Source organism: Rhinolophus hipposideros (genome assembly GCF_964194185.1).
Source record: "Rhinolophus hipposideros genome assembly, chromosome: 6".
Taxonomy (NCBI): domain Eukaryota; kingdom Metazoa; phylum Chordata; class Mammalia; order Chiroptera; family Rhinolophidae; genus Rhinolophus; species Rhinolophus hipposideros.
In genome coordinates this window covers 50,787,224-50,799,762 of record NC_138052.1, presented here as the reverse complement: position 1 = coordinate 50,799,762, position 12,539 = coordinate 50,787,224, and the positions used below count along the sequence as shown (strand labels likewise).

Here is a 12,539-nt window from a genome sequence, read left to right as displayed (position 1 = left end):
TTTTTTTTTTTTTTTGAATAATAAGGTCTCTCTAGAATCCTCAGGCATTTTTCTCATGTGTAGGTAGGCTTTTCTCTCTGATTCTACCTGTCTTCTGATATTTCTTCATAGAAAAATTTCAGAATTAATGTCATGATTTATACACCTACTTTACCTAAATGTTGTTAATATCATCATACCTAAATGTTTAAGTCTTTTCCTTTATATTTATGGGTATGAGACTACAATTCATGAATGTTTGGATTAATTATCCAATTTTACTACATTTATCACAAATGACTTAAAAACTTCCAGGCTTAAGCCTCTCCTGTCTAATTCAGTTACATAACCTTTCCCTGCATGATCCTCTGTTTTCAGCCTCTGCTTGACTTGATCTTAACCACTAGCAAATGCTTACAGTTAGGGTTCTATAGCTCAACTAAATCCACTTCCTTCAGGGATTGGCCCACTCTTTCTTATTCCTAAATCAGCACTCCCTCTGTGTTTGCTTTGCAGTATTTCTCTCAGTCCCAATTTCTTGCTAGTTTCAATGTTTCATTTGCTGCTTTCAGTCTAGTTCTGGTACCTGCTTTTAAAGATACCAAATATTGATAAAGATACTAGGTTGGTGCAAAAGCAATTGTGGTTTTTGCAATTATTAACCTTTAAACCAACCTAATATCAGTAATATTATAAACTATTTATTTAGTTTAATCTTTCGATCAAAAGTTATTTTGGGATTCAAGATCACTTAGAACACCTTTTTATCATTGTAAAACATTTTAGATCAGAATGACGTAAAAGATTGGACTGAATTTGTATTGCGCATACCTTGAATTTGTTGGAGTTTTGTTCTTAGCCTTTCTGTCATTTCAAAAGTGAAGGGGGGAAAATTCAGTTTGAATTCGGAATAAAGAACAGCAGCATACTTTTATATTGTATCTTTTAAATAGATGTAAATTATATTAAAGTGTTCAAAAGATTTTATTTTTAGTTTCTTCCCCCTTTTCCTGGTCTTTTCAGTTGTTTGCTCTGTTAAGTGTGAATCCATTTAAAATTCAGTTAAGACAAAAATGCATGTTGTACAGGAACAACAATGTACGGTACAGGAACCATGTACCATACATAATCCTCGGTCCTTATGCTTAGTGCCTATTGTTAGCTGGTGGCATCTTCCTACTTGTTCATTTGTTAATGGAGCAGGTAGTCTAAGTAGATGAACAGTTATAACACCACCAACTGTTAAGTTTCAAACACAGAAATTGATGGTCCATTCATCAGTTTCAAATCTGCCTATTTAAAGAGACATTTTAAATCTGTATTCAGTGTTGAGTGCATGGGGATATTAATTGTTTATCCTCAGAGTTACTTATGTCACCTATTTTGTTTCAATTTAGTCAACTCATAACTGCTTTCTGGAATTTTATCTAATACAGCATTTGGTTCATAATACAGTTTATGGTGAATGTCTATATAGAGTACTTAGGAAAGAAGACACTTTTCATATTTAAAATTCTGTAATTGAGATGGTGCTGTAAAATATGCCAAGTTTCATTTCATGACAGAAAATCAACAGTGTAGCTCTGTTGGTGAGGTTGTTGGCATAAACAATGAAATTGGGACCTCTGACCAGTTTTATATTAAGCTGTTTCATTTCTTTTTACCCCTCAGACGTAGAATTACCATGGTCCTCTCTTAATACAACTATGTACTCAGTCTATACCAGGCTGTGCTATTCTCTAAAAATACAAAGAGCAGGGTAATCCCTTCCCTTGAGAAAAACCCAATCTGGCAGAGGTGGCAAACAAGTAAACCAAAAAATTACAATCCAGTGTGATAAGTACTATGTAAAAACACACACGTACGTATGGCTGTGGGAACACAGAAATGGACCTAACTTCTTTTCCTATGCAAATTTGTACTGTACTGAGTTGATTCTTAAAAGTGAGTGAAATATAATTAGCAAGGCAAAAAGGAGAAAGATTTTCTAGGTAGAAACAACAGTGTATAGTAAGCCATCTGAAATTTCTATTTTTGTAGGTAAACATGATTAAATATTGATTATTTCATAGGTTCAAACTAATGTGAAGGGTGTTCACAGGTAACAGATTATAAAAGATTGTATGTATACGTTTGATACTAAAAATACATATCCAGGCCTGTTTTATTTATATGATAAAAATTGAGAGAAACTTCCAGAAGTGAGTGTCAAAATCAAGCTGACACAGCAGACAGACGGAGAAACTTTGGATGTTATATATTGGATTATTCATAACATAGTTTCTCATCAATAGTGTCATTAATAAAGATCTATAATTAGCAGTATTGAACTAATGACTGCAGTATTTCATAGAAATGAGTACTAAATAACAGCTTATTTTTCAAAGCAAAACTTTAAAATTTTCCCTTTTGTGCTTTGATAAGTACAAACCCATTCTTGTCTCAAATACAATATTCTAAACATAACTTAACCTTTCTGTTAATGGTTCAAAGTTATTATAAGCCTCAGTGTTTGTTCTGGGCTTTAATACAGTGTTTCATTTCATTATTATGGGTGTATGAGGAACTATTTGACCCAACAGACTTGCCTTTAGATTGCTTAACTTTTATTCTTTTATTTTTATGTTTGTCATTAACCATGTCAGAAGGCCTAATCAGTCTAACCTGCTAAATTATTTTATATTCAGCTTTCTGGTTAAGAGACTGAGGGGTGGAAAATGAAATGTCTGAGCTTTTATGTACACCCATTTGCTATACTTACTCATTTAATTTGGGATTCGCAGATGAAATCTGAATAGTTAAGGTTAATGTAAGTCCAAATAAGTAGAGGTGTTTGTAAATTAGGATTTTTAAATCAATTTATTAAGTTCATACTAGAAAAACTCTTGAATATTGGTAATTCTCACTAATTTATGTGTATATACTATTTGGGCATGACCCAAAGGAATTCACTGGACTCCCTCAATTTGAGATTTTTACATAGAATCTTCCAGATGAATGCGTCCAAAACAAAAGCTAAAGTGCCCATTCTGTAACGAGGAATAAGACAAGTCACCCTTGATTCATCAGATTTAAATGTAGATGTGTACATATTGCCTACTTCAGGCAACTAAGCCATTTAGGTGTTACATCTGCTTCCATTGGTTTCGTGTCCAACACAGTGTCTGGCAATGCATTTTAGATATCTATGACTGTTTGGTTATTTTGGTGTCTCATACAGAGCCTTTCCTAGTGTCTAGAAAACTAGAAACTTGCTTAATTGAGTTTTCAGGATAAATTTTTCATTTTCAACTGAATAGAGTGAGTGAAAATTTGTCCTGACTGCCTTCCTGTTACTAATTTTTCAGATAATCAAAAAAGCATGTAAAGTATGTAAAACAAAAAATACCTTGAACAGATAACCTACAGCATAGTATAAGCAGTCACAAGACAACTGGAAATGTAAAAACTTTGAAATGCTATTTAGTTGTGGTATTAACGTCAATAAATTTTTATCAAAGTTGCAGTTTTTGTACAAATGCTAAAATACAAAAAATGTGTGCTGATTAAACATTTAAGCAGCATATTTTGTTTATTCCTTGATATTCTGTTAAAGATGTGTAATTTTCATATCTTAATTTTCACTTGTTTTGAACAGTAAGAAATATTTAATCTGATGCTGGTAAAGTGCATAAGTTGTTTCTTCTCCAGAGTGAAGTCACCCTGCTGAGAAATGAAGTGGCACAGCTGAAACAGCTTCTTCTGGCTCATAAAGATTGCCCTGTAACCGCCATGCAGAAGAAATCTGGCTATCATAGTGAGTAATGTTCCATTACCTATAGCCCCAGGCTACATCAGGGAAACACTGCCAGAGTGAACCGAGCTACCATTAAAAAGCCAGAGACTGCAGTGCTAATATTTCATATTAAATATCAGAACTTCTGCAAGGTTATTGTAGAATGGGGGTATAGCTCTTAGAAACTAGAGTTTTTGAATTTTCCTATTCTAGCTTTTTTTTAGGGGTTGCTATAGATCAACGAAATCGGTTAATTAATAATTTAAGATATACTGTAAGTACTGATGATTAGTTTATCTTCCCAGTGTAACACTTTGTCTTCGATTGACAAGCTGAAACACTACTTATTTTTCCAACCTCTGTTTTGTAATGATACATTTTTTAAAAAACCACAACTCTCTTCACTTAAATTTACTATCCATTCATAGTATCAGACCCTATTGTTCTTTCTTAGATATCAGCATTGTGCAGTTTTTTTATTGTGAACCTTTATGTTGAGTCTTCCAGCTAGTCATAAAAATGCTAAAATAGACCAATATTTAAATTATCTGCTTGTAAGTTTCCTTTTAAATGGTTTCCTCCAAAATGAGATTCTTCTGTTTTCAGCATTTTAGAGGTTAGTTGTGCTTTTTCCTACTTGTAATACCCTTCTTTTTGATAAGATACACAATGTCGGAAACAGCTGTTTCTCTTGAATAAATGGCCAATTTTGTCCATCACACAAAATTTTGTAACAAATAACAGAGCTGGGAATGCATTAGGCAACATTCATAATATATAACCCACGGCTTTCGTTTTTTATGATTTAGTGATATTTCAGGATATTTGTAAATGTGAAGATTGTTTCAACCATATGTATCCACTTTATTTTAATTTGCCAGTGTCAGTAATTCAAAAGAAAGAAACATTTTGTATTGGATGCAAACAGTTCCTCAGGTGCTCACGATAAAACTTAATGGCCACCATCTTTACTTGTAGTCATTGTAAGCAGTTTCATCAGAATGGGCAATATTTTTTAATTTAAAAGATTCAGTAGATTTAGCAACTCTCTATTGCGATATATATTTAGAACATTGATTTTTGTCAGTTTTGAGCAAGTAAATCAGTCCTTTGATATCTAGTCGTTTTGACAGGGTGGTAAAACACATTGTAGAGTAAATTGGAACCATATAGAAATATGTTTGGAGTTTGTATTAACAATGATTGCTGCAGGGATGAGGCCATTATGGCTCCCATCTGACTTAACATAATTTTCTATAGCTACTGAATTCAGCATTAAACGTACATGATTTTCTTAACCAAGAGAGCTCTCTTGAATTTGGATAGTTCAAAAGGAAATATACAAGTGATTCTATAAAATTAGAAAGAAAATTAACTGTTCAATTACATTCAATTCAAAATTATCTGCAATTTTTTAATCTTAGATAATTTATTGGATAATCCTAATAATTTCGTTTCTGTTACTCAGGCAATATATGTTCAGTAAATACAAGCCAATTTTTCATTGTAAGCAGTAATATATAAAGGTATTTTTAAGTGTATAGATGTATGGGTTTATGTACTATATCCTTAAATAAACTGCCTGAAAATCTAGATTAATAAGTTTTTAGTGAACATATATTATACTAGGTTGTAAGAATGCAGGACATTTTGAATAAGACATTTTTGGTTTTTGGAACTATTCCTACCTTTGTTTCCTGTCTAGTTATCCAGATAATCAAATTAACTAAAGTGTAGTTCTAGAATACAATTAGTTCTTTTCAGCTCTTGGGAGAGAATTAGATTTTGTAGAAATTTTAAAGTAATTTCTATTCTCAAATTGAAGTCTTTGGGGAAAAATCTGACTTCTCTGTTGTTTAATAGTCAAGGTAAATATAGGGGTCGGCTAAGTGAATATTTAAATCTTGTAGAAAATATGGGGACATCACAAATACCTAACATTATTCATCACTTTGCACATAGTAGTTGTGTGGTGAGCTGTGGTACTAGTTAACTCTTTCAAAACATTTGTGAAAGAAAACTAAGGGTTAGTAGAAATTAAGGAGTGTTACAAAATCTTGCATTGGTGCCAGTATAAAGTCACACTGTCATAGGGTCTCAATTTTAACACTGAAAGTCCTGCATCCTAGGAAACCCCTCAGTTATGGGAAAACCTTGGCAATTGGCACCTTGACAGTCGAACAGTATAAAACATGAATGAAAATATGAATACACTCCAAATGTTTGGGTTTCGTGAAGAAAAAATCACAAGAATGATCTTATTGCCATTAATTCGTATTTTCCAGATCTCTGGGCATAATTAAAATTGTATTACAGTTGTTTCCATAATCATAAGTGGGAAGGAAAGTTTCTTGGGCCCTAAAAGTAATTGAGAGCTTATATTTTCAGTACTGAAAATATGTATGAACATAAGTAGAGAACTTTCAGAGAGAGTGAATTGCCAAAACAGCTGGTCTCTTTTCACTTGAGGGGCTGAAAATGGCCCTTTGAGTGCCCTAAGATCTCTTGTATCTTTCGAGTGCTTGTGATTACACTGATAATTTTTCTCCCCTCACCTTCTAGCAGTGCACATAGAGGCACATATATCACATTATAAAGGTATATATTAAATTTATAATTACAGGATTTATAAGTGAGTACCTGATTCTTTGTACAAACTAAAGATTTGTTTTACCTAAATCTGGAGATAAAGACTGGAGATAATCACTTGTCCCTTAGAATTTACTGTTTAATTTTGAGTCATTGTCTCTATATTTACATTTCCTTGTTCCACTCATCACAGATCAGCCTCTAATTTTGAAAGCTGGTGTATCCCTAGAACTTACCATCGAGGGGAAGGTCGGTTTGTTGTCCTGTTGAATAGTGGTAAAATAAACAAAGAGGGCTTTTTAAAAAGTATTCTCTCCAGTTCAGCTGTCGTTGCTAATGTTTTCTTCAGACACATAACTGTTGTATTGGTTATTTAACTGAACTGTAAATATTTACAACATTCATTATTACTTGATCAGAAAGTATCCTTTCTTCTTTACATAATTTTAAAAGCATTACTGATTGTGATTTTTGTTAATATCTTGAGGTCAAATTTTTATCCAGGAGTGTGGTTTTGCATTCATTGCACATTATAGAGAAGATGGGGGATTCTATTTCACTTATATGTTTTAAAACCTGCTCTTCAAAAATGCATGAATTTGGGGCAACTGTGTCAAAATTCTGTATGAACTACTATATTTCAGAAAACCCTCAAAATAAGGAATTTTATTTGAATAAAAGTTGTGCTTGCTAGATTCCTTCCCCTCTATGTAAATCATAGGGTAAGTCCTGCTTCATAGGGTCCATAGTCTTTTAATAATTGACTTTCAGAATAGGGACTTGGCCTTCGGTAAGCAGACCAGTATGCATTCTCAGGTTTGATAGAAAGCATGTTTATTGTCGCTTCTAAACACTAAATATTATTTTAATGCCAAGTGAAAGAAGCAAGGTGCAAAACAATATATCCAGTATGATATAGAATGTTCAATAATAAAGCTAAATATGGTGTTTCCCCGAAAATAAAACCTAGCCGGGCAATCAGCTCTAAGGCGTCTTTTGGAGCAAAAATTAATATAAGACCCAGTCTTATTATAGTAAAATAAGACTGGGTCTTATATATAAGACCAGGTGTAATATAATAATAATAATAATAATAATATAAACTGGGTCTTATATAAGACCGGGTCTTATATACTATAATACAAGATCGGGTCTTATACTAATTTTTGCTCCAAAAGACGCATTAAAGTTGATTGTCCAGCTGGTCTTATTTTCGGGGAAACATGGTAGTATTGTTTAGGGATACATACCTATTTGTTAAAACTTCAAAGAAAAAACAAGGGGATGGTTAACGAACTATCAGAGCCGTCAGTACCTTTGGTAAGGAGAGAAGCTTCCAGCAAGGAAGCATCAGTGTTACTGGCAATGGTCTCTTTCTTAGGTTAGGGGTCGGGTTCACAGGTGTTCATGTTACTGTGTCTCGGAACTTACATGAAGTATAACTGCATGTTGTGCATATCAAATTTTTCACTAAGTGAAATGATTGAATTCTATTCAAATAAGAAAGATACAGGAGATTCATTATTTAAGCCTAAAAATTGGTAGATTTATTTCCATAAATATTTAAATGCTCTTTCCTGAATATTTGATTTTCACTTTGCAGTATGTGGAGTTTTATATAGATTTTTATTTGACTCAATTCATGCAACTGTAACAGCTGGTTGGCATTTAGAGTCTAAAGATTGCTTGTTCTCCTGTGTGTGCCTCATTAGAATCAGGTGTCGTAATCATCCATTGCTGCGGTAGATGGAAAGTCAGCCAGAATAAACACAGTTCTGCAGAATGCAGAGGGAATCATTTGAAGATATCATTTATATTTAAGAATTTATTTTGTGCATGTGCTTATACTTTTTTTTATAAATCTTTTAATAAGAATGGGATGTTAGGCAAACAGACTGGTTTTGTTAAATGTGTTGTTTGGTTTAAGTGTTTGATTATAGCAGCTATAGGAGGCTCGCTCCCAAATTCCTCCCTCATTTTCTTAACACTGTTTAGCAAATATTTCTTCAGCTCTATTCTCTGAGGCACCGGGCACCCTGTTGTTTTTATGTGCGTGGTTGTGCCTTCGTTTGACCTGTTGCAGATAAAATTGTCTGCTTCATGACTTATAGTTATCTTTCAGTTACTCAGTTCCCCCCACACCCCCCCTCGTATACTGATGTATCTAAATAACTGATTTTGTAAAATACCTTCTATTTACTCTGTGTATTGACTCAACCTACTGATACATTCTTATAGATATTTTAAGAAACCGAGTAATATCTTTTTTCCACTCAGCTGCTGATAAAGATGATAGTTCAGAAGAGCTGTCAGTGCCGAGTAGTCCACATACCGAAGCTATACAGCATAGTTCTGTCAGCACATCCAATGGAGTCAGTTCAACCTCCAAGGCAGAAGCTGTCGCCACTTCAGTCCTCACGCAGATGGCGGACCAGAGTACAGAGCCTGCACTTTCACAGATTGTTCTGGCTCCTTCCTCCCAGTCACAGCCCTCAGGAAGTTGATTAGAAACCTGCAGTGCAGCAGTTTTAGATACTCATTAGTGACTTCAAAGGGAAATCAAGGAAAGACCGGTTTCCATGTATGTGAAATCTGTGGCTGTAAATTTTTTTTTTTTTTTTTTTTTACTTGAAATTAAATTTGGCTCTAAAGTTCGTGTAGCAGCAGTTGATGATCAGACTGAACAACAGTTTTTAGTCTCTGGAAAAAGACTGATTTTGCTTTTTTTATAAATATTGTTAGATTTATTAATTTTTCTGTGCTCAGTGTGTAAATTGTATTATAATTCATCGTGGTTTATTTCACTTTTAATTTGGTGGTATTTTAATAAATGGGGGTGTTGCTGAATCTCTTCCCACTTCCATTTCTTTTGACCACCTCTTAATCCTCAACTGTGATGGTAATATTGTTACATCATTTATACCAAAGTTCTGCTTAAGTCCCTATTGACTTTGTAAGGTTAACAAAGTCATAAAGCACTAGTAAGAGAAAGATAGAAATTTGCTTTTAATCTTTTTGCCTTTTATTTTGCACATTATGCAAAAGGAAGACCATTAGAGAACGCTTTTTAAATGAGTGAAAACATGGTAAAAGACATACAGTGCTTTTATGCACTCAATCTGAAACTAAATCAAGATTATTAATAGTGCATATTCCTTTTTAAAGATTTTAAGTAGACGTGAATTTTGGAATCATTTCAAAAAATGACTATTTTTCAAGACTTAAATTCAGTATTATTTTAAACCCTATGTTTTGAGGCTAATATGAATTTATACAATGTACAATACAGGGTTATCAGATATCTAATAATTTTTTGAAATTAGGTTGTTCTTGGTTTTGTTTTGCAGATTTCAGGTTACAAACTGAGAAGGTTATGCATAATCAAGTATGGTATGATTGCCAGAAAAGCCTAAAAATTACTACTTAGAACATTTAAGACTGTCTACCCCCATTGTCTTGTACTTGCAAGCTAACTTGTACTTATTCTTGTGAAAGCACTGTCATCTTTTAGTAGCAAATTTTGATAATGTTTCTCGTGGGAAAAAATCAGTATCTGTCTTTAGAACAACGTAGTTATAATGTGGGAAGTAAGAGTGAGTGCGAGAGTATGTGTATGTATAGAGGAGTGTGTGTGTGTGTGTGTGTGTGTGTGTGTGCGCGCGCGCGCGCACGCGCGCGTCTTTCAATAGTTTATGCCAGCAGTCTTTGCTTGAATGTTTAACGATGCCTTCAGTGTGATGCTGGCCAATAGATGATTGCAATTTAAAACGTCATTACTGTGCAGGCTTGGATAACTAACATTCCATGATGTAGTTTGTTTCTGATGAGATGATTGTAGGTACACTTTTCTCATTATCCATTCATCTGTGGGATACTGAGTTTTCTAATGTGCCATTATCTATTTTTATTCTGCACTTATGTTCAAAATACAGTACACTATTTTAAAATAGACTAAATTGTTAAAAATTAAGAAGTAGTAGATGTGTGTAAGAAAACTTTGTAAAATAGTTATGAGTCCTACCCAGTAGCAACTTCTGGCATTCAAGCAGGATTCCATTATGTAAATATCTGTAATGCATTTATAATAAGTTGTGTAGTTTGTTCTGTATCCATACTACACTATTTGCTTAAGTCTCAGTGCCATCTCCTAATGAGACTGACATTTAAAAGCCTATATGGAAAATCCTTGATAATGCAAGGAAATATCCCACCTGCCTAAGTTCTAAACTGGGAAACATTCAAATTATACAAATGACATTTCAGGACTTTTAAGTTAAGAAGATAATAGGAATTTTATTGTTTGGCTTATTGAAAATGACAGCATTTTTAGTTGGTAATTCTACGTCTAAAATTATATGTTTAACTGATTTTATAATTTTAAAGTAATTTCTAATCGTGATTTTCACATAGTTATGCGAAGGAGTTGATCTCAAAGGCACAAAATATGAATTCTGCAAGAAGGCTATCTATTTTTTACTGTAGTTTGGATGGGTTAGGAAAAGCCCCATTTTTCTCAAGTCCTTCAGTGCATTTTCCTTTCATTTTATTATTTATGCAAGTTAAAGTTCTTTGATAACAGGAATTCTTGCAACTGTAAAATAAAACTACATAGATGTAAGAAGTCATGTAAACGGTTAATGAGCTTACCAACGTTAGCAAAATTTTCATTGTAAAGCAGTCTGTACTCAGCAAATAAAAATTATTAGTTGTATAAACATAAATTTCATTTTGATTTTCAGGGTGTCACACTACTTCTGTACCTAGCATTTTGAGTCCTTATATTTGCAATGTTACACAAACTGTACTGTTTTCTTTTATGTGCAGTTTGCATGAGTAAACCATCAGAGAATAAATTCTATCTTTAAATTATGTTCATAATGGGCTTGTTTTTACCTTTCATAAACTAACATCACCTGATAACGATAACTTTTTTCCTTCAGGGCATTCATTACCTGAGAAGAACCTGACATTCTTTCAATTTCTATGATATGATTTATCCGTTCTCAAAGACCTTTTATCTTCAGGGAGCTCCGGCCTTATTCCTCTTCTCTGCATTCACATTTAGCTCTGTTCATGTACAGTGAACCTTTTGTTTATGTCCTTGGCCTGAAACATTACTTCAACTTGAGCCACACAGATCCACCATTCGTTGGTGTCTTGGTGCCTAACACAACATCTTAGACATAGCATGTCCAACACGCCCCTCTGATGTACTCCTCGCACAGTCCTTCGTAAGGCAGCTGATGACACTCCATCCTTCCAGTTGCTTAAGCCACAACAACCTTGTTGCCATTCTTGATTTCCTCTCTTTTTCTCATATCCCACATCCAAACCATCAGAAAATGCTGTGTGCTTTACCTTTAAGATAAACCATAATTCCACCACATCTCACCATTTATACTCCTGTCACCCTGACCTGTGCCCTCATCATTTCTCACCCAGATTTCCTGTGTCTGCCTCATAACTCTCTCCCTGCTTCTGCCCTGCTTACTATAGCCCATCCTCAAATACAGCAGCTATCGTGATGCTTTTCAAAGAGAAGTCAGGTTCGGCCCTCTGCTCCAAATCCTGGAGTGGTTCCATGTTGCACTCAGAGCTGGAGTCCTTATAATGGCCTCTGAGGCCTAGATGATCTCTTCCCCATCCCCCTCATCTCTGGCCTTATCTCCTCCCACTGTTTTATTCAGTGAATGTATGAGTGCGACTAGGTGTCAGTCACTGTTCTAGGCACGTGGAATGCACCAATTGCCAAAACACAGAAATCCCCTTGTGGAACTTACATTCTACAGGGCGGGGGGTGGGGGTGTATTGGGAAACACATTAATAAATAAGTACGTTGTATATGTTGGAAGTGGTTAGTGCTAAGTGAAGAAAAAGACATTGATGTTTCAGTCTTAGATTGAATCAGTCTGAAGAGATGCAAACAATTACATGGCTATTTTTTATTTTAAGGTACACATTCGAACAAATGTTCTTAACCTAGATTTTGTGATACTAGATAAAAGATTTCATGAAGACAAGCTAATGTATTTCTGTAACAAAGTTTGGCAACTGATGTATTAAAAGATCAAACGCATGTTTCCTTTGACTTATTTCAGAGGACAGGAAAGATGATCTCTTGATCTGGTGAGTACTTACTGTTAAATATAGTTTTGCTAATTTTACATCTTTGAGACTAGAGATATATGCTTGACCC

General features: G+C 34.1%; 1 protein-coding gene across 2 annotated transcripts in view; it reads left to right on the top strand.

Moving 5' to 3' along the window:
• The window catches only part of ATF2 (activating transcription factor 2), a 72,383-nt gene extending 61,171 nt beyond the window's left edge, over positions 1-11,212 (top strand). For both annotated transcript variants that reach the window (XM_081052192.1, XM_081052193.1), the window contains 2 exons: positions 3,670-3,775; positions 8,621-11,212. In XM_081052192.1, the coding sequence (XP_080908318.1) occupies positions 3,670-3,775; positions 8,621-8,847 (333 nt within the window). In that variant the 3' untranslated portion in view covers positions 8,848-11,212. The remainder of the gene's footprint in view (positions 1-3,669; positions 3,776-8,620) is intronic.
• Positions 11,213-12,539: the final 1,327 nt, after the last annotated feature.